The sequence below is a fragment of the Lagopus leucura genome, unplaced genomic scaffold, assembly GCF_019238085.1.
Source record: "Lagopus leucura isolate 7727_CA_CO unplaced genomic scaffold, USGS_WTPT01 Super-Scaffold_100047, whole genome shotgun sequence".
NCBI lineage: Eukaryota > Metazoa > Chordata > Aves > Galliformes > Phasianidae > Lagopus > Lagopus leucura.
Window position 1 is genome coordinate 2,034,697 of NW_024962293.1, and position 23,216 is coordinate 2,057,912.

The 23,216-nt window shown below is 42.5% G+C and overlaps 1 protein-coding gene across 3 annotated transcripts in view; it reads right to left on the reverse strand.

Annotated features, from left to right (window-relative positions):
* TSHZ2 (teashirt zinc finger homeobox 2) overlaps positions 1-23,216 on the reverse strand; it is a 211,825-nt gene that overhangs the window by 62,224 nt on the left and 126,385 nt on the right. For 2 of the 3 annotated variants that reach the window (XM_042884890.1, XM_042884892.1), the window contains exon 2: positions 18,211-21,289. In XM_042884890.1, the coding sequence (XP_042740824.1) occupies positions 18,219-21,289 (3,071 nt within the window). In that variant the 3' untranslated portion in view covers positions 18,211-18,218. Of the gene's footprint in view, positions 1-5,383; positions 5,495-18,210; positions 21,290-23,216 lie in introns of those variants that run through there. The other variant, XM_042884891.1, reaches the window with a different exon arrangement.

The window sequence follows — 23,216 nt, forward strand, 5'->3', positions numbered from 1 at the left end:
AAAAAAGTCCCTTAATTTAACATGGGCCTTTCAACATATTTCTGCTGGAGTGGCGATGAAGATGCGAGTTGTTTCCATTTGCTGCAGCACACCCAGGCAACAGGATGATCCTTTAGGAAGGGAAGACAGGGAGGGGAGGGAAATGCTTCACAACAGGGTATTTTCTAAATACCAGTTTGTGCGTTGGAACAGGCACGTCTTAAATGACTGGGCTTGCATACACACGAGGGAAAATTGAAAGGGGAAAAGGCATTCTGAATTCTCTCTGTTGTACCTACAAAAAATTGTCATAATTATAATGGCAATAAGGGTTTGCACGGAAGAGTGCTTCTGGTGAAGGCTTGCAGAGACTGAGAGCATTTGTGATGCTTCTCCCCCCGCTTTGCCATCCAAAGCCAAGCACAGGGACTTGTCCACGTGTTATTTATCATTCTGGTACTCGTGACCCACGCCAGTGTTTACAAATCGAGGGAACGCCTGATATCTGGCACAGCCAATACTGCTTCATGTCAAAAAGAGTGACAGGTAAAGAGTAAAATCTGGGCTCGGCACAGAGATGGATCCAAAATACATAAATAACCAATTAAGAGAAAATATTAATAAAAATATTGCTAACAGATCCCAATCTGCTGTTGAGTACCAATTGCCAGTAATAATCTCTATGGTAACTGAACCCTCTTTGGCCTCTCTCTGTATGCAACCAGTGTTTTATGGTTTTTTTTTTTTCTTCCCTTCCCCTATTTTCATGGAAAGTTTTCAAAACTGGTTTAAATATTATGATATTTTCTTCTTCAAGTGCTAACTGGGAAAAGTATTCACTTTGTCTGTGCCACATTCCTGAGCAGATTTTCCCTTCCTCAGATTACTGCTTTGGAGGGGTGACTCTTTTGCGGCCACTTACCAGGAGTTCTTTTCATGAAATAGGTGAGGGAGGCTTTCAAAATCTAACAGGCTGAAATACTGCCCAGCAAATAAATATACCAATCAAGAAGATGCAAAACAAAAAAAAGAACATGCTAAGCACTGACACTGCTTTCAGAAACCTGCGGAATCACAAGCTTTTTTTTTTTTAATTGTTATTATCTGGCTGCACATGTCTCTTCTTGCCAGCTGCTCCCCTGTAATCCCAGCGACTTGCTCTGTGCTGTGGTTTTATACATGGGTGTTCCCCTTTCCCAGCCTGCTCTCACACAGGTTTTGGCTACTGGATATAAAAGAAGGCACTGCCTTTTGGAAACAGCATCAACAGCAGATATTTTTCGTGTTACATCAACAGACAGAAAGAAAAATTTTAAAGGAGAACATGCAGAATCCTGTGGATGCTGTCATCCTATACATGTAACACCCAAGATGTTTTACTAAACTTTTCATCATTATACTATGAGTAATTAGACACACCAGGAGATTCCTAAGCAAGCAAATTGGAATTTGCTCTTCTAGAACTATCGTTTGGCTGACGGATTTCTCAGGATGCAGAGTGCCCAGCACTGGTGTAGGGACACAGACCATTTGGTCCTTAGGAGCTTTGCGAAACTGAACCTCCAGCTGAGAGAGAAGAGGCCGACAGGAGCAGGATTCTGCTGCCTCCTGGGGTTGCTCACCTGGGAGAGGTAAACCCTGAGCCTCCACACGCAAGGACAGTGAAAGTATTCTGTCCTGTGAATTCAGTCAAGTTAAAATGGCCCTTGGAGCATGGACTGACGTTCCTTCTAGCCAAGTGTTATAATCACTCGGCTGTGAAGTTATGCTTATGTTTCCATTCTCTCTCTCCTGCCCAATAAACCTTGAATTCCTCTTTTGAAAGACTTCAGAAGACCAACGTGAGAAGTGTTCCCTCTCTGCCTTTAAAGAACAGGTCTCCTTCAAGAGGAAGAAAGTAATATTTAGTTGGAGGATCATGTAAAGTCCCTGTTGGCAGTTCGTGTTTACATATGCTATGTAGACTCCCATTCTGCAACTGCTGCTCCTTCGTACAGCAGCTCAACCAAGTTCCTGGGCTGAGTGTGGAGGTCTTTGAAAATAAGGAGCTGGATTCAGATCCAGATCTGAATTTCCTAATGGATGCTTGTCTTCCATCTGTTTGCATTTGGATGTCTCATAGGATATAAGTGGCAGTTCTGTAGTGTCACACATGAATAAAGTGGATAATTATAAAATTAAAAGATATAACATGCATCTAGGGGAGATAAGACTAGAATTAAAGAGTATAAACAAAACCGATTTTGACGTACAGACTGATATATTTATTCATTAAATATAATAACATAAACAAGACTATTAACTGTCATATTCTAATCATACCATACTCTGCAAAACATACTCGGGAGAAAGTCCTATTGACTTCAGTAGCAATGCTACTTATATTTAAATCACGACCGCAGTAAAACAATATGCCATCATATTTGTGGCTATTTACTGCATGCACCCCAAAGTGTTAAACAAAACACCTGTAGCTCACTGAATTGACTCTGAGCTCAGAAGTTCTTTTTGTAAATCTAAGGAAAGCCAGTGAAGAATGTAAAAACCTGTTCCACAAATAATTGAAATAGAGGATTCCCAAGAGCCCCGGCAGGGCTGCTGCCTATCCTCTCTCTCTCCACAAGCACTGCACATATTTTTGCTCAGAAGGTAAAATCGGGGCAAATGACACTTTTTATCAGCAGTGTTAAGATCAGATCTGATTTTTTTTTATATTTTATAGAACATTGACAGCAACAGTGGAAGCCTCAAAGCAAGAATTTCTCCGTGGAAAGAGTGCACTTACTAGCTTGGGGTAAGCACTAAGGCCGTCTGGAAGGGAAACATGGTTTCAAGAATTCTTCCCTCTTGTACACAGCATCTGTGCCAAGAAGATGCAAAGCAGGACCACATTGAGTCAGTAACAATTTATCCACCCTTTGTACAGCCTCTTTGCTCTCTGCTCAGGGCACCAGGCAGGGGAGATGCAGCTCATGCAAGACCTCGAGTGTGAACAGCACAAGTTGATGAAATCTGAAACGGGGCCTCGTCCCAAATTTGTGAACTGAGCTGAACAGTGAATTATTATGTCAAATGTTTCATTGTAAAATTCCTCATTAAATTCTTTGGCGTTCACCACACGCTCAGCATAACTTGAAGTGCTGAGAAAACGAACGCTTACTGTGCCATGACAAAGGCCAATGGTTGCCTCTTTACTGAGCTTGATACATATGGTGAAAACATATTGACTAATTACTTGCCATTTTCAAAAACTGACAAACACTCCAAAGTTAGCCTAAGATAATAGGAGAATATGCAGTATGAAGCATAAAGACTGGAGAATCAAGAGGAAGAACAGCGTAACTCTGTTACTTCTAATTCCCACTTTCAACATTTCCTTTGACAAATGATTACCAAGGAACAACCCAGTATCCCACTGTTTTAAATTGCTTAATGACAATTGGTAAATTAATGCAGCTGATGAATGCATCTGTTCAAAGCAGAGACCGACTGAAGTAGTGAAGATGAAACCCAGACCCAGTCTTCTACCAGACACTATCATGATGTAGCTGGGATTTTGGATCTGGGTTCAGTTTTGATATGCCCATTTTATACCTTGATCTGCTGCATGCCAAATGCCAAAAATAGAAAGAATTGGACACTGGCAATGAAGAGCTTCCAGGAAGGTCTGTCTCAAAGTCATCGTGGAGGGGGAGACGGCAAGACGCCTTTCACCCACCAGTTGTCCAGATGCTGTTTGTGATATCAAAAGTCACCTGCATGACCCTAACCTGAGCTGCCTTACAGGAGCCCCCCACTCACAGCCTTTTTAAAGCCATCTGATTCCTGGCACCTCTCCACCAAGACAAATTGGTCCACTCATCTGATCAGGAACCTTCCCTAAGCAGTGGGAACAAATGTTTGACAAATTAATTTCAAGGCAGCTCATGGAGTAGAAGCAACATAAAGCTACACAGCTGTAAAAAAAAGTGTTGCTGGGTAAATTTTGCCAGTAATGAATGTGTAGCAAGAAACAAACTTAAAATTCAGGCTCTCTGTATGAGAAGACAAGATCTTTGGTGTAGAAGTAGAAAACATGAGGTCTCATTGAAGCTACAGAATAATAGGAATGCAATTACTGTTATTAGAGTTTTATGAGTATAAAACTTGTGCTGCTGTACCCACAATTTAGCAATAATAGGCTTTTCAAAAATCAAAACAATTTAAAAAAAAATCAATAATTATCCCCTATTATTTTCCTTTAAATCACCTAGATAATAGAAATCAGAGACCTGAATAAGATGCCTACAGATAATGGCATTGTTAGATTGATAAAAAAAAGGAAGAGTGATCAAGAGTTTGACCCGTTTACCAAAACATTCAAATGTACAAAGTCGTTATTCTACTAGCTCTGATTTTTTTAGGTTCGGGACGAAGCTCAAGCCATGTTTGGATGTTAAATGCACTCATAAACAGAGACTAAAAGTAATTTATAAACATTTTTATTGTATGAGAAATAGTTGCTATTTTAGGGACATGTAAATAATATGATGTCTATCATAAAAGTTTTAGAAGGAGTTTTATTTTCCACCTCATAAACTAAAAATAAAACGCTTTAAATGATTGACTTTCCTTTAAGGCAACTCTTGAGCCTGATTTGATAACACTACCAGTAATGCCTAGTAAAAGTCCTGGAATAAGTCGTGGTGTTTTGAACAGGACCAGACATTATCCAGGCTGTTTTTCATTAATATTGCTGTTTTACTGTAAAAAACCTGGGTAGATCATCACGATTTTGCCCCCCTTGCATAAATACAAGAAGATTTAAAACAGCTTTTTTCCAAAGGGTGGGAAGAACCTTGATTCATTTGCTTTTTAAAGAGTTTGAAAACCTTGAAGTCCCAGAAGAACAAAAGACCAGCAGATGCCTCTCCTGCTCTGGTAGAGTTCCACCTCAGCTTTTCCAAAAGCTCTGAATTGTGTCTGGGTAGAAAAAAAACCCCAATTCTGAATAGAAGCAATTAAAACAAACAAACAAACACCACCACAAATGTTCATATTTATTGAAATGGCTCCCAGGGCAATGCGCCTTCCCCAGGGCTGAGCCCTCGCCTGGCGGGCGCTGCGGGCAGGGCTGGGAGGCAGGAAGCCCTGTGACATGGGATGGTCTGCAGACCCTCCCTATGGTTTTATGTCTTCCGCCACTTCGCGTTGGGATTTTTTTCCACTTCCAGGAAGCTCACTGTCAGCGTGTGCCATAAGCGGCATCACGCAGAGCGGTGGCAGCGCCGGGCATTGGGTGGGAAGCTCCTTCCACTCCCTCCTGGAGCAGCCGTGCTCTTCTGCAGCTTTTTGTTCCATCTTTAGGTACAGCCGCTGCCGACTCGCATGCAAAACCACAAACTGAAGCCAGCACAGGACTGCTTGCCATGTCTGCGTACAGCAGCGCACAATGGGCTGGGAATGCCTGAGATCATTTCCTTTCCTGCCTTTCATATCGCTGAACTGAAACCATCACTCGTGTCAAAAGCAAGGGCTGCAGATGAAAGGCCAGTGCATTAAGACAGAGCATAATTGTCAGCCTCTGAGTTTCTGACATTAATCGTTTTACTTAAAGAAGGCAAGGGAATGTTCTTCTGTCCCCTCCACCTCCACTGACAACACACAGGAGAGTCTGGATAAAAATTTTAAAAAAAAGAACGACTCAAAATTTTTGCTAATTAAAAGTAATATGTTTTCCCATTTTTTGGCAATTTGATAACACAAAACACTTACTTGGGGGCCACAGGGGGAAACAAACTAAGACGGATAAAAAATGTTTTGTGTTCATCCAAGCAAGACTATGTTAATGCACATTATCCCATTAATGCACATCAACATCGGGAATAAGCGCGCCAATGCAAGCAAGAAGCATACACTTATCATCATTTGATAACATGTTTAATGACAGATTGACGGTTGATTTGCAAATGTGAACTGGCATCAATGTTGCTAACTTCAGCTTCTGCCGCCTCCTCTGCTATGCCAGCATATTTATGTGCATAATTTGATTTCGCAGCCACACTGTTAGTACATTTTTAATATTAACTATGCAAGAACAGACAGCCGAACTTAAGTTGCACTGATGGTTTGAGTTCATTAGATTGAAAAAGATGGGCAATGATGACAAAGATGGAGATGGCAGCGCAACATCAAAGAGGCAACACTTAACAAACACACTCCATTTTGAACAAACCGAACTAACACATTTCATGTTGTCGGCTGCAGCAGAGCCCTTATGTACAACAGGAAGAAAAAAAATATGCTTCTGCCCTGGGCATACTGACAGCAACTCTACAAGAAGCTTAGCAGGCTCCTGGACACACAGTTGTAAGATATTTCACTCATCTCTTGCAGGTAAAGGGGCTGATTCTGGGCTGATGTCGGAGTGACAGCAGCGTAATTCAGCAGACCTACAGAGGAGCTGCTCCTGATTTACACCGGTCCAGGGGAGCGCGCTTGCCTGTTCCCACTCCCCTTCCCTAGTTTGCTTTTCACAGCTGTGATTCTTTATGACGAATAATAAAAAGATTTTGCTGAGCGCTCAGCTCTTGCAGGCACAGCACACGGAGCAGAACTGCGGGTCTGAAAGCCCCAGGGCCTCGTGCTGGGGTGCGTGCGATGTCCCCGTGCTGGGGTGGATGCAGTGTCCCCATGCTGGGCTGTGACGTCCTTCCCACCACCCCCTGGCTGGCACTGCACCATGCAGGGCTGCACTCCTGGTGCCTTCCTTGGTGCTCTGAAGGGAATGTGTACCAATGAGCTGGGAAGAGAATATTTCATCCTCTGCTCACATTAATGTCGGGGCATATACTGCATCTAGTATTAATTTGCTTGTTGTGCCGCAATATATAATAAATTTGAGGCAGTAGTTTTATGGAGCAAGTTGTAATTTTAAATTTTATGGTACAAACTGACCATCTGCAGGAATCTGACCATATAACCTCAGCCATTCGGTGCAGACTGTAATGTTAGTACCTCTGAATCACGGCACAACTATGATTTAGACACACAATTAGATAGACCAGGTCCTAACCAATTCTCTGCCATCTGAATTACTGCTGAACAGCCTAATAAATGCACCAGACATAGGCCCCTAAAGCAAAGCTTTTAAGAACGTCCTGAAGTTTACTTCTAATCAGCAGAACACCTACTGCCATTACTGCCACTTGGAGCCTGGACCAGCAACTCGTTGTGCTCAGCAATGTACAAACAGAACAAACCCAACTGCTTGGGGACCTCTTTGTGAAGCTCTGTTCTCCTTTTGAGATGCAATGCAGGCAGAGCTCACCTTGAGCCCCTTCTGCATTTGGTGCAGCAGTTTATGAAGAAACTCTGCTGGCTGCCACTGTACAAATGAAAGCGTGTGGCCCCCAAAACTACGCGGGCAGCTTTGTCTTGCCCCAGTGAAGACACAAGAGATCATGGAAGCTTTGTTCAAAGTTTGGGGAACTAAAAAAAGGCAGTACCAAAGTAAAAGACAGCAGAGACAAACGCAAGAATGACACCACACTGGGTTAAGCTTCTCTTGCTGTTTTTTAAGATAGTGCTGTCCCTTTGCCGAGCTGCTCAGGAAGGCACAGGCACTGCAGTGCTCCTGCCGTGAGCAGAGCAGTGGGCAGAGCTGCACAGCCCAGACCCATGGCCCTATGGATTACTGTGCTGACAGCTGTGCTGCCTCCTCCTCACCTGGGCTTTAGCCATAATTAGAAATAAAAACATTTCCCAAGGAGAGCGAGTTGTGGACACTGCTCACTCATGCTTGCTGATGGAGGATGGGGATGGGGAGAGCAAAACAGTGCAATTTCCAGGCTCTGAAAAAGCTCTCCCTGACTCCAAAGCTGGCCTGCCGTGACCGGCAGCGTGCTAGGTGGCATTGCAGGGGTGTGTGAAATATCTTCCAGCTCCGCATTTCCCCTGCAAATTGCCTGAGCTCCTGCTGTGACCGTGCACTTACAGCACTGGCTGTGGAGCTCTGAGCACAGGGCTGCACAGCCCCACGCGGCTCGAAGAACCATTAGTTCTCCCCAGTCACAATTATCTCTGTTGCTGCGCCTGTGTCCTCTTTCCTGTCTCAACTTAAGTAAGTTGCATTTCTCCTGCTCTTGTTACTGAGTAGATGCAGATGCCACTTTGTTCCGTGTGATTTATAGCCAGTAGCTAATGTTCAGTTATAATTCCCCAGTTTAGACATGAAAAATAGCCTGTAATGCTCAACACAAGGGCCTCTCAACAATGATATATAATTTAAAAATTAACACAAGGACAGAGGAGACGTAGGATTTTGAACTAGGGACTCTCTCATTCAAAGGTTAAATCTCTACAAGGTGAGCTAAAGGAATTAGTTGAGTTATTAAGTAAATGCCTCTGTTATGTTTTCCCAGTACATTAGCTGCTGCAGTCTTTTCCAGTTCAGCTGTGTTCAGCCCCAGCATGCTCAAAGTGCAAATGCTCGTGGCACTGCATTCACACATTTGCTTTTTTTCAATGTCAAACAAACCAGAGCTTTTCAGAGCCAAAGGTCAAAGCAGAGGGCCCTCAAGAAAATCTCTTGGGAAATTATGTGATTGTTCTTATGTCTTTATTGTATATAAAATCAGGCTTCAAACACAGCTCGCCCTTTTCAAGCATCTTAAAACTACAAATGAGCCACAACTCATTCCTGCAACACCTAAGTTATGTAAGTGGTCTTGTTAATTTACAGAATATCTTGCATAACTGATCGCTTCCAGGATCAAACTCCGATGGCTCTGAAACCTCTGCAATGGGAAAGAGCTCCTCTGGAAACACAGAGAAGTTCACTCCCAGCCTCACGCAACGAGTCAAAAAGAGATCAAGGGGCAGAACCTGCACCCCCAGCCTCATGCTGCCGAATGCAATCACAACCTCTTTTGTCAAAGCTCAGCAATTCAGAAAACATGCAGAGAGAACAGGGAGTGAGAAGAGTTTGGCTACAGGGACCTTTTGGAGGTGAACTCCTCTCCTATTTTCTGTTCACAATACGAAGATTTAGCTCATACCTTAGGTGTCTGCTGCTGCACTCTGTTTAACCCTGTCTCACTCTGGCACTGAGTATTACATTTATGGATTACAAATTTATTGACATTTGACATTTGCATCAGCTTTCACCTGATCAACAGGAGCTTTGCCTGCCAAGGGGAATTATTATGGAAGATTTCAACAGCCATGGGAATGCCAAAAAGGTCATTAAATCATATCAGAAAAACAATGTGTTCATAGCATTCATACATTTACTCTTGCCAGTAAATCTTCTGGTTGATGCTTGGACCACCTACTGATGATACTCAAAGAGAAGGAGAAACAGAGAATTGAAGAGATGAATTAAATTAAAACCAAATGACATGAAGCCTGGCACAGTGGGATCTTTAATTTTCTACTCTATGAATCCAGAATAAGAAAAAAAAACACAAAACAAAGCACAGTGGCTTGACTTTATCTAAGTTAATTCCCTCAGATAGGCAGGGCTTAACTAAATAATCCTGAGTAATGTGTGCACCCCACATTATTGCGTGCAATTTGTATGTGGGAGGTGCAGGATTCAGAAAACATATGGCACATGGAAAACAAATGACAGGGTGTGCTTTTACACTCTTTTTGGCTATACTTATCATTCGTGTTGATATTTTTTTTGCAGACATGAAAAATGAGTATAGGAACTTTCACCCCAATCTCTTTGGAAAAATACTGAAAGATTTCTTTTTTCTTTTTTCTTTTTTTTTTTGGTGAGTTTGTGATTTATAGAAGAATTCCACATAATTCCTGGGAGCATAGGCAACGTTTTAAATATACACTGATCAAATAAACAGAATTACCTCCCCCGTCGTCTATTCTCTGGATGACAACCTGGGTCTTGCACCATAAAAAACCTCGGCCAACAGATTAGGGCTCCTTAGGTTACGAAGTGAGTTATTGACCTGGAAGCCCACCCACAGCCTATCTGTCTGCATGTCCAGCTTAGGGGAAAGCTTTGCTGAGGACTGAATCACACACAGCTGTTTGCCCCTGAGCTGAGGAAGCACGAAGGAAGCATTCAGATTTGCCCTTACTTGTAAGAGTGGTGTGCTCAGTTTACATGAGAGTGGGCAGCAGCAGGACATGGCATTCACACATCCCAGTGGAACGCCTCTTCTGCGATGTCCCTTGGGATGTAGATCAATAGGTGCTTAAAAGGCAACATCAATCCTCTTAATGGCCCTATAAAGTAAGCCGGTGGCCACTCAGTCCCTATAGGAATCAATGCCAGCAGCTTGACTTGATCTCAGAAATACAGCTGTTGTTGTGCAGCCATTGCTGTGTTTGCAGCAAGTGGTGCAGCATGCAGCTACAGGGTGACAACCAAAGACTGCTTGGAGAGCAGCAGAGGGCAGAGACAGGGAACTGTGCACTGAATTGCTTCTAACCTTGGTTTGGAACAAGACAGAGAAGTGGAGAGATGGAGATGTGGGATGGAGGTATCTGCTGGCAGCTGAGCACTATGTCGGGTTATTGCTTGTACATAGTGAGACACAATTCCAGGGAACCTGTGGTTTATGGTATAAACTTGGAGTTTTTTAGAAACAGGGAATGGCTGGGAGTTTTCATTAAATGAGCTCATGAAAACAACAAGTTTGCAGTTAGGATTCAGCAGTTGTACAACAGGAGGAGAAAAACACTTTTGTTTGTGTACAAAAAAGAAGCAGAAAGCAGACCCAGAAGGGATCCCTGTAGCATTATCCATGCACAGCAGAACAAGTAGTTTGGCCTCATCTGAATTACTGGTCGAAGCTACTACGAATTCTGCAGTAAGATTGCAATTCCTCTTCTGTGTACAGTTCAGAAAGAAATCTAATCCTGCTACTGCTGGTTGGGAAACCCTCATGGAAAAAAGAATGGGAAAAGGAGGGGGAACTTAGGTTTGGGGCTTGATATCACTGGCTGGGATTTTTTGACCCAACCCCATATGACTATTCTGATTTTCTTCCTCACTGCTATTCAGTCTGAAGAGGAAAGCAGAAAAATGCCATAAAGGAACTCTCAGCAGTGCTCAGCTGCTGGGCGCACCTCCTGTTACAAAGGACTGTGCGTGCTCAGGGCTAGGGAATGGAATACAAACACAGTCGTTCACTTATAGCTGGAGGCTATGAGCTCGATGGCACAGAGGAAGCTCTAGCTGGTAGTGCTGCAGAGAGGATATCCCAGAGGGAATGGCAAAGCATCCTCATGCACGAAGGCTTTTGGGGCTTTGGCACAGACAGAGTAACCTGACTTTGACCTTCACCAGGCCTGCAGAGCACTGCTGGGAGAGGCAGGAGAATTGAGATCACAGGGAAGCCATGGCCTTACTGATCTCTCTTTAGGGTGACCCTGTTTTGGTTCTCCAATGCAGCCCAAACCCACCATTTTCATCCCTTCCCAGGCCTCCTGCTTGGCTGTGTGAATTACAGATGAGCTTTGCAGTAAAGAGAGAAAACAGAAGATGCTGATAATGCTCTGGTAAACGATGTCACACACCCTCACCATTCTGCTCCTGGTCTGATTTGATGTCTCGCAGCTGCTGCTGCATGCACAGGGTTTCCATGCCAGGTCAATCAATAATAAATCAGAAACTACCAGGGCAAGGGGGCACCGGGGACACTGAACATTCACTCTGAGCCTTGTGACTTTTTTGCAGTAGAGGCTTCCCAAAAGAGACACTCCTTCCTTTCCTCTGTACCCCCTCTGCTTCAGCAAAGCACTGAGCAAAGGGTTGTTGCTGGCCTCAGAAATGGGCAGGCGTGGGGAGGCAATGTGCCACCAGCAGGACCGCTTTGTCACTCGATCTGATGCAGCTGCTGCAGGCACTGGAGGGGGGCAACCACATGAAAACCACTCCAGCCACCTCTCCTTTCCCTTCAAAAAATGTCACTGTGGCACTCTCCACTTTCTATAACAATGTTTATCATTGTTCCTCGATTGTCTGGGACAATAAATGGTTAGAAATGAGCATATATCACCAGGAAATCTCTGCCTGCCCCTTCCCCCAAGCAGTGTCATAAAAACGTACAAATTCACATTAATAATGAAGTGCATTTCCCTGAGAAGCCACTGTGTATCTCAGGGAGAGCAGGCAAGGTGGCAGTTGCTGCAGAGTTTCCTATTAAAGAGCAGAGCAAATACTCATAAATCTGATGAGGGGCCAAAGCACATGTTAGGGCTGTCTCCCTCTTAATGGAACCTTTTCTGAAATGAAAAAAATATATATCTCGATACATTCAGGGTATTCATTAGACATGACAACCTCCTCCACTCCCCCGTCCTTCCCTCCCCCATCCTGCATGTGCTGACCCCTGGCAGAGGAGCTGCGCTGAGTGCTGGCAGGCAGGGATTTTGGAGGGGAGGAGGAATTGTTTTGTTTTAATAAAGAGAACGTGCAAATTTCCAGCAAGGAACAAGCCTCCTCCTTCCCCACCTCTCCCTCCTTTCCTCTGCCCAGCATGCTGCTGCCATTCCCTCTCTTTCCATGCCCCCAGCACACCCTCCTCTTGGTCCTCACTGCACTTTGCGCACACATTCGGAGCCAACAGAGCCAGCACAGTGCCCCAGAGATGGAAACCCCTCATAGAACTGAGTGTCGGAGCCTTCCAGCCACCTCCCACCTTCCAGGGCTCCACCATCTCATGCTCTTGGGATGCACAGCCCTCCAGAGCAGGCAGGATGGAGCCTTGGGCCCCTTGGCTTTCCTGGAGGCTGTGATCAGTGCAGTGCCTTGATGCTACATGCCTTATCATGGGCTGGGAACCAGAGTCTGCTGCCCCTTTCCTGGAACTGAGATGCTCTCAAGCAAGAAACACCGTCACAGTTATGAAATAAGCTCTGTGCTGTGCGTGGCTTCTTCTGCCCCATTCTTCTGCTCACAGGCAGGGTCCTGAGCAGTATCTGCTGCTGTGAATCCTGTGTGGCTCCGCTGATGCACGAGAACCACAGCATGGAGCTGAGCTTCCCACACCAACACATCCCACCTCCACGCACGGACAGTCCCAGCTCCCAGCCCAGGAGAGGCAGAATAAGGCCTGAGTGCTACAGCTTAATAATCATGAATTATCTGTTCATTATCCCAATAAATAGAGAGAAATCTCTTACTCTTTTCCCATAAAGCCATATCTACACTTTTCCTCGTTTTTCATCTGTGCTCCATCATATTTGCACAGAGTGATCATCCTGCTAAACAACATGTTTATTGGAAGGTGCTGTTGAGGGTTGGATGCTGCTCATGTCTTTTCCTTCTGTTATTGATCTTCGCTACTTGGTTGACGAGGTGTAAAATGTGTCCTCTTCCTTTGAAATTTCACTGGGTAACACTGCTCCACTATAGATTATGAAGGCTGTAGAATTTAATAATATCAGATGCAGCAAGGAGAAGGTAAGATTTTGATATCCTTATGAATACTGAATGCTCGATGAAGTAGGTGCTATTCAAGGTCAGTTAAGATCTGGTCAAAATACTTACAGGTTGCTTCTCTTTGTGCCTTGAAGAATTCCTGCCTTTTGGGGGCATTTCCTGTATGTTCATACAGTGCCTGGGAACAATATGGGGTAACCTGGTGTGCTGCATGAGCTAATACAATTTCAACAACACTGATCTTAATAGCAACCTGTAGTATTCATAAAAAGCAGGTAAATCTGCATGGATGCATCCATGCTGATGCACCCTGATCTGCCCTGACACAGCTCTTACTGAAGCCAAGAGCAAACTCTTACTGCTGGATTTACAAGGGTGAGTGCTAGACTGAGAACATGTTGGGCAGGGCAAGTTCCAAGTTTTCAGAATGCTGAATTTCAAAAATTCCTGATCTGCTGCTTTTGGGGAATGGTGAGAAATTTCCAAGGACTGGAAGGACTGGGCTTTCACCAGGGTGGACTGGAGGGAGGAGGGGCAGCTGGGGCAATCCCCTGCTGAGGGACTGCAGCACAGAGGCCCACCTGAGCCTGTCCCTGTTGCCTTGCTTCGTCTTCTAATGTGTGGCTTCAGACAACTGATTCTTGCAATTGGCCTTGCCTGTGTAACACCAATACTGGCTAATAGCAAAACATGATGTTCAGAGCAGCTCCTCCAGCTCCAGAGGGGAGGAGAAAATAAAATCCATGGAAGAAAAAAATCTTCTATTTTGGTATACTTAACACATACAGTTATCTGCGTGTCCTATATATCATTTAACAAATTGCTTTGCAATTCTTACAGGGCGTGGTATAATGACTGATTTAAAATCACTGCATTGCTTAAACTGCATTGTTCTTCATCAAGTTGAGTCATTTTTATGTGAAGTGTCAAGCTCTCTAACAAATAACTGCTGCCAGACAAATCAAGTTCCTCATCTTAAAGCTACGGCTAAATAGTTTATAGCTTTAATCTGCTCACTGAGGTGTGCAGTCTATGACAGTAATTATAAATGCAAGGAGAAATTATAGCTGAATGCTTTAACTGCATTAGGAGCCATTTGATGAACAATCATGATTGCCTGTTCATTTTCAACAATAGAGGGCAAGTTAGTGTCAGTGCATTAGAGGATTTTCAGTTCTGCTCTGCTCTTTCTTCCATTTACCACAGAATGTCAGTTGTCTCCTATAAAGTAGAAAAAAAAACACTGCAGAAGCTTTAAACTTGATGGTTAAAAAAAGACAAAGGAGGAAACAGAGAAAAACTGTTTACCATTATGACTCATTTTTTTGTTTTGCAGCAGCCTTATTTCCAATTAGTTCATTTCAGGTAGCTGCTTGTTCGCTCATCAGGGCCTTTAGTGAAGCAATCTCTCCAATTAAGTTGGTAAATTTAACGTTATAGAGACTCATCTCTGCAAAAAGTTGTAGAGAGCAGAGAGAGCCTCGGTCACCAACAGTGACAGTCAATGCCACCACCCGACTTTACAGTAAGGGATAAAATTCTGCCCTGCCTTTTGGCTTGTTTTTTTCCTTGGAACAACATAAAAATTCTAATTCAACTGCAAAAAAGGAAGAAATCCTCTCTGAAGGTATAAGTCATCATACAAATTAGTTCTGATTAAGCCACGCTCCCTAATGTTCACGGGGTTTCTTTGAAGAAGAGCAATAAAAACAAATATGAAGTAGGTTAAATGAAAAGAATAGAGACATCTGATTGTTGTATATTACACATAATTTTACATTATATCACTAAGCCCATATCAGTTAAAGGAACTCAAGAAAACACTGAAGAGGAACATAAAACAGATATGTGTGTCTTTACATTTAAGAAGAATTTATAGCGAATTTCTTATAAACAGCCTCACAGAGATCTTAAAAATAAATCCATACGCATAACACATTTTTCTACAGTGCCAACCCAGGTTATTCATTTATACTTTAATGATAGTCAACATTTTAAAATATCACCTTTAACAGTAAATTTCATTAAAATATAAAAAGTATTTTATGTATTTCTGTACTTCGGATACACTTTCCACTGTTTTATTTCCATTTATTTCCATATATTTTTATGTCTATGCCACTACAGTATTGCCTACAAGTGAATGCAGATGCGCGTGCATGTTGTAAGAATTTTGGTGTGCTTTATATTCCCCGTTTCTCAGCACTGTGCTCTCCTCTATGTTAGTATTCAAATGCATACCGAATCTTAACAATAACATGGTAAGAATAAGTAAACCCTGAAAATCCCTGTTATATGATTTAGTCTCTTTGCAGATCTCAGGAAGGAACCGTATGAATAAACTGTGGCCTCCACGCTTCCAGCGCAGCCAGAACTTGGGTAGGCTTACAGTCATAAAACCTTTACAGTGCTATCCAAAATACCCCATCATTTCACACAATTTGTGCTATCATGCATACCAACTCAAATTATAGTTCCAGATAACAGTGCTATCACTCTGTCACTGCCATTTAAATATATTTTTTCAAAGGTGAGGTACAACCTGCATCTTGATATAGATTAGAAAAGGATGAGTATTAAAAGGACAGCAATCTCTGGGTACCCAAAGGCAGGCAGGACAGTGCCTTATTTATGCAGTCACATCCACCTGAATAACACTCGTGATGTGTCTGTGTGGGTTATTACAGTGCAGAAAGCCTTTTTTTCCCCCTCAGATTTTTTTCTTTGTGCTTATTCTCCAAATCCTGAGGAACAATAACATGTTTATGTGGGTGGGTGTTTGGTTTGCCTCTTCATAATAATACGGTGCTTTTAAAACCAAATCTGAAACATTTGTCAGGCATTAAACCACGAATATGCCAAAATAACTGTTACATTAATATATTTGGCAGATAGCTTTTGTTTGATAGAACCCAAATTATTGGTTTGCTCTGATATCTCTTATGTGAAAACGACGAATGTCAGAGTCTTATTAATCATTAACTGGTGAGGAAGGAAATGAAATATGGTATATTTTTCCCAACCAACCTCCTGTAATTTCCCAATATTTTGGAGGTATATTGATTTTGAATGGTAATAAACTGGTTAAGCACAAAATCTGTTATTTTCAGATAAACAAGGTACGTTTGTTTCTTCCTTTTGTGTTGGGTTCTGATGTTGGGTTAAAAATGCCTACAAAGAAATGTAAGGATGTTAGCAGTACGGAGAAAATTAAATCCCTTCCAGTTGGACTGAATTTTGCCTGTTGAAATATGCAGAAAGAATAAATCCGGTCAAATAGAGACTGCACATACAAGATGTGTGTAAAACTTCAATCTTACTGCACTTGACTATTACACACTATAGCAATAGCTTCTATTACCCATCCCAAAGCAACCTTTTGATTAGTGGCTTAAATTATCCAAAAGCAGCCTTTTAAACAGAGCGTAAGTGACGCACAGTCCTTGTGCTGGCTGCGTACAAAGAACGTGTTTCTTAAAGCTTCATGAATATTTGCAGCAAACAAATGTGAAATCTTCACACAAGCAAGTATTCATCTTCGGAGTGCTTGCACCCTCAATTAGCCAGAGAATAGCCACAATAGCAGGTGGCGTGAGTGACAACCCACAACACATCCTTAATTTTGACTGTCTGATGAATTCATTTCCCAAATGTGATTCAAGTAATGAACATGATGGAGAAAATCTGAGTCTGCACATGATTATTCTGCAGATGGAAGCAGAGCCTGAGTTTGCTGGTGAATTTGCTGGGAATGACTAAGAGAGCCTTGCTGGAAATAAACGTGTTAGAACAGAAAACTTCTATTTGGACTTTCAGTAGAAGTTCTGCATATTTATTTCAGTCAAGAAGATTTGAGTTTGTGAATCAAGTAAAATTAAAAATGCAAAAACGGTGTGTAATCTGAACATGACATTACATATCATAAACACTGGCAGTGGCAGCACTTTGGTCGGTGCATCTTTCAGCCAAAAAAAAAGTATCAACAGTAATGCAGAAGTATCATATTAACACGTTTTGGAAATATAACTGTGTAAAAGAAATCTCAGTGCTTCCTGAAAGAAGAGCCAGCCCCCCCAGCCCACATGAAACCTCGTGCTGAAGTCAGTGGTATCACAGACTGACACGGCCACCAACGGGAAACAAAACGCAATTAAATGTCTTCAAGATTAAAAACGAAATGAGCAGAGACATGAGCAAGGTTAAAGCGATGCGCCAGGAAAGGCCACTCCCAACAGTGTGTTGGGTACGTGTAAAACATCAGCAGTTTGTACAGTGAGGAATGTCCAAATATCAGTGAAAGAATAGCTAAACTTGTAGACATAAACTTCTCAGTTATCAGTAGATTCTTGAGACTAGGTTTGAGTGTATCAGGAACGCGGGCTATTTATTATTTATTAATTTGACATTTGAATTGCCTTCTTTTCCCCCATCAGAATCAGATTTACAGATGCATTAGCACTGAGGGAGGTAACAATCTTTTGGCGTTCAGTGCCTTTTTTTTTTCCTGCTTTTTCCATTCTCACTGCAAAGAGTAGCATTCATTTCTTGCATTCCACATTGAAGTGCATAGGATGTGAAGCAATTCTTAGAAATAAAAAGGAAAGTGAGTACTGAGAAAATATTAACAAGAAGCAACTTTTTTTATATAGTTGTTCTGCATTTGTCAAGCGCTCTTCCTGAAAACATTATAAAATGAATAGGTACATGCAATTAGTTTAATGAAGCAACAGTACATTATGCATTTTATAGTGTTTTCCTACATTGAATAAAGTATGAATATTTAAAGAGGCCTCCTTAAAAGGATGAAATAAAAACTCACTATAGAGCATGCATACCTTAAGAGTTATTCTTCATCCACTTCTGCTACAAATTGTGAATGGTGTTCTGGTGACTTGCTGTGTGTTTTGCTTAGATGAAGTTTTACAGCATGTTTGCTCGCAAATGTCCGACAGCACAACTTACATTTGAACTTAGAGTCTGTGTCCTCTTCTCCAGCTATTGTTTCAGGAGACCTTTGAACTGAAACTCTGGAGATTTCTTGCTCTACCTTGGTTTGCTGCTCCACAGCCAGCCTGTTCATGTCTTTCATTTGGAAACCTAGATGGGATTCTAAGTGGCTAATGTAAGTAGATGGGGTTCGAAACTGAGATGCACAGTCGCTGCAATAAAAGACTGGATGCCCTTTGTCCATGTTTTTCAAAAATTTTGTTCCTCCAGTTTTCCTAAGTTGGTACTTGACATTTGCCAACCAGTGGCTGATGGTGGTCATTGACAGTCCGGTAAATTTTGAGATCTGCATACGCTCCTGTGGGCCTAGATCTGATAATAAATATTTACCTTCGGATGTCTGGAAGAGGCTGGAAGCAAACTGAGCTTGCAAAATGAGAAGATGCTGAGGGTTCCAATTCGACTGCCTGCCCTTCCTTTTATGCAGAGTGGAGACTTCTGTTGAGACATCTTCAAAGCGTCGGACATCTATTTCCAACTTCATAGATGGGATCCTTGAAGATGCAGCAGGTTTTGGTGTAGTAGCTTTGGGAAGAACTTTGACCATATCAGCAATGTCAGACAGAGCATGTTTTTGAGGTGGAGAAGTACAGGATTGTGCTTGAGCTGACTCAGCTTTCTTGCCTTTAGATTTGGTCAGGTCAATAGGCTGATCATTATTTTCAAACAAATAGTGCCTGGTTACGCTTGCAGGCTTTGGTGGGGTTGGAGTAGGAGATAAAACTGGCTTCTCCATCATATTTAAATTAGATTTGTGGAACATAGAAATCGTGCTAGAGCTGGGGCTGGAGTTGGACTGGGGCCGTAGAGGCTCAGTGGCTTTGCCCAAGTGATTATTCAGTACCGACTGCAGGGCACTGAGAGGGTTGACACAAGGCAGCTCTGATGAATGGTTGGCAGCAGCACAACCATTACTAAGAGAAGCTGTTGTTGGTTCCTTGAGGGCTGATTTTTCTTTTCCACTGTCCTCTTTAATTTTGTCTTCCTCTTTCAAGGGACATGGTTCTGTCTTTTTTGGCTCCCCAGAGGCTTCAGATTTGAGGATAGGTCCCCTCTCAGTCTGGCTGAGTGAAACATGCTCAGCTTGAATGCTCTCTTTAGCATAGTCCTTTTGTACCTCCTCCCTGTCATCAGTTTCCTTCTTCACTTGAGTGCACTGAGCCACGTTTGCTGAGATAGGGACGAGAGGCATGACTTTCCACTTTGGAGCTATGGGCCTCAACTTGTTGGCCATTGTTGGCCTGATTTGCAGTACTTGGGAACCCACAGGCAAAGATGGCTTAGCTCCTTCTGAGAGCTGATAAGCTGCGTGGATGCTGGGATATGCGCTCCAGCTAGGTGCTCCATTTTGAGCTTTATTGATGGCCGTCGTGACAGTGTTCTCCAAAGACTTTAAAATGTCCCCACCACCTTTTGAACCATCTTCTAAATCTTCTTCTCTGAGGTACTGGTATTTCATTGTGGGATCCAGTGGTTTCTGAAGAGTGTCCTCATACTCTTCAGTTTTTACTGCTTTCTCATCTTTGTTTGCATCATCAGCTTTATCTTTTTTACTTTCTTTTTTAATTTCAGATGCAGGAGCTATGCATTCTGCAGATGATGATTTACTGATTGATTTTGACACCGGGCTGTCGTTGGCTGGTGCTTCAGAGAGCGACTGCATTTTTTCCACAGCTAAAGGATCTAGAACAAGTTGCTTTCCTTTCTTCGAAGCTGAACTTGTGACTTTCAAGAAGTGGCCAGTAACCATCATGTGGGTCGTGAGCTGCTGCAAAGTGTCATGGGAACTTCCACACTCCATACACTTCAAAATCTGGGATTTGCAGGCCTCAAACTGCCACGTATAGCTGGCACCATTCTGGTAGCCGTAGCGGTTGTTGGAGGATAACTGCAGGTTCCCATTCTTCTGTGGAGAAAAAGTGTCTGAGAAAGACCCCGTTGTGGAATCGGGGGAACAAGGCCTGTTAACGTCAAACACGCGTTTCTTTGCTGGAGTGACCATTTTTGAAGAAATGGTTGGTACCGGCTCCTTCAAAGGCACTTTTTGGTAATGTTTTGTTTTGATCATGTGAACGCTCAAATCTTGAAGGGAATCAAAGGAATCACCGCAGAACATGCACTTCAGAACTTTTTGTGCATCTTCCTTGTCCATGTCCTGGAAAGCCCTTTTTCGAGGCTTAGAGTAGCTGGTAGGTCTGTGCTTGTCCTTTTTGTGGTTGTCATCTTGGTAGTGACCTGTTTCATTCATATGAACTGTTAGTTCGACCAGCGTGTCGTAGGCTGCGCTGCACTGCCGGCACCGAAACCTGCTGGCACCAGTGAACACCGTCCCACACATTTTGCTGCTCTGCCGGTAGAGCTGGACGGAGCTGAACAGGTTGGGTTTCGAGACAGGTCTGGAAGGTAAATTCTGTTGTAAGCTTTTTGACAGTGCGTCTTGATGCCAATCAAAATCAGCTTTGCTCCCTCCATTTCTGTTGTCGCAACTCCTCTTTTCAGAGTTGGACAACTTGAAACCCAGCCCCAAGCCTGTCCAGTAAGAGTCTGACAGTATGTTGGCATAGACTGCTGTCATTTTATCCATGCAGTTGTGTGCTTCATTCTGGGCTTTGGGATGGGTGCTGGTTTTTGGATCCTGCGGCTCTCTAGAGCAAATGCTTTTAACATCTGTCACATGGTCACTACCATCACTCAGCAGTGATTCATTTTCTGCATCTTGGGTAGATATATGACTGACAGGGGAATTCTGGTAGCTGAAGTTCCCTTTCTGCTCAGGACCCACATCATGTTCTTCATCCGTTCCGGTGTCATTGCTGCCCTGGAGCTGAGCAGTTGAATTGTCATCATCATCTTCTTCCTCCTCCTTTATATCTTCCTCTTCCTTTAAATCTTCCTCTTGGACGTAACCTGAAATGTAACGTCAATATATGAAATAATTTGTTAACGGAGAACACTGCAGTTCAAGGTTTCTAGTTTCACTACGTGTTTTCTTTACCAGAGTTCATTTTAATCTACAACTTTAATGCCTGCTAGTTCTGGAAGTGAAAAAAGCCAAGTGATGTCTCTTTTTGTGAAGGTTGCTGCATGTTATTGGCAGATGATCATAATTCTTTATAACTGCCAGAGATTCTGAGTTAATAATTTTCCTGTCACGGGACTGTAATTCTAACTGTCCTGTAATAGGACAGTTGGAAAATTCATATGTAAGAATTTAAAGTTTATATTAAAAGCTTCAATTCTACCAAATTGTTTTTAGCCTCAGTGAAAGGAAGGGTAGAATTGGCAAAGAACAGAAGACAAATAACTGCCATAATCTGCCTGGTTCATAGAATCATCTAGGTACAGTAATCTTTTACCATTTGATCACCTGAAAAAGCACTTTAGAATATACACAAATAATTTATATGTCAAAATACAACATTTGAAAGCACTGATAGGCTTAAGTGGAACTCTTTTGTTTGTAAAAGTAATGTACTGCGTACCATAAAAGCAAATTGCACTTCAATAAAAACAAATACATGTATTTCAGGGCAAGAACCCTGAAATTGCAGAACAGGATGTGACAGAGGTAGACCAAAGTATAGCACTGAAGAAGCAGGACAAGACCTGAATGATCTTATTTGAAAAATGAGCTAATTAATTAATAAGAAGAACTTGATACTGGAAAAGATGTAAATTTTAAAATTAATTAAGGAAATCTGTATTTTTCTTTTTTTTTTTTTTCTTTTATTTTCCCTCCCTTATAACAGCAGTGCATCTACTGAAGTTATGGGAGATAACACGGGCAAAAATAGTCTGAACAGCGGAGAAAAGGAGAGTCTTAAGCATGAACCATTTCCATGGCAGTCAGTGGATAAATTCCCGTCAACTCCTCACAATCAATGACTGACTTCCAGAAGTGATGGAGAGAGCAGGTGGCTCAGATGTGTTTTTACCAAAAAAAAAGGTGAACATTTTTTTACCAGACGTTGCAAAACAATGCATGCAATCCAGTGCTACAGCCAGCCACCCTTCAAAAGCGTGTTCAAAAGCTGGTTTCAGAAGTCTTCACAGGAGATACACGTTGGTGCACTCATTCATTTGGGAGCACACTCCATACTGCTCACTCGTGTGACTGCACTGCAGTGCGTTGAGGACTGAAGCCCTAGCTTTGTGTGTCTGGGAATTAGGTGAAGAAGAAACCCACAGTCCGAGCTGCCATTAGAAATAATCAAAATAAAACAAAAATAAAATAAAATACAATAAAATAATACTCTACTACTTGTAACTGTGGAATAAGACTTAAAACCATATCCTTAAAAGCTCAGAAAGAAGGATGCAGATGAGCAAGTGTTACTTGTTTAAAATTCCTTTCCTGCTTCTGAGAATGGCCAACTAATGCCTGTTTGAGGACCTGTCTTATTTTGCCATCCTGAACTCAGTTCTCCTGTGCAAATGATATCCTTCTCACAAATAAAGAGGGATGGGCAGAAAAGCTGGAACTGTTCTGATTAACATACAGACAAGGCCTTCCACGATTTTTTTCAGATGTGTTTCGATTTTTCAGTCTAGTTGCATTTAAGAATTGGGAGCATATGTGACCCCTCCCAACGGATGCTCACTGCCAAGCCTTGAGCTGAAGCACAAGCAGAGGAACTGCTTAGTGGATAAAACTGCAGTACAAGAAGAAGGAAGTGATGGTTCTCTGTCCTGATGCACTAGAAATGCACGCAAGCCAACTTCCCTGCACCATTCCTGTGGCTTTAGGCCCTCCACAGATGTGAGCTTGACTTACTCTTGGGCAACACCAGGCAGCTTCACAACCAGAGGTACAGATAACGGCTCAGAGCAAAGG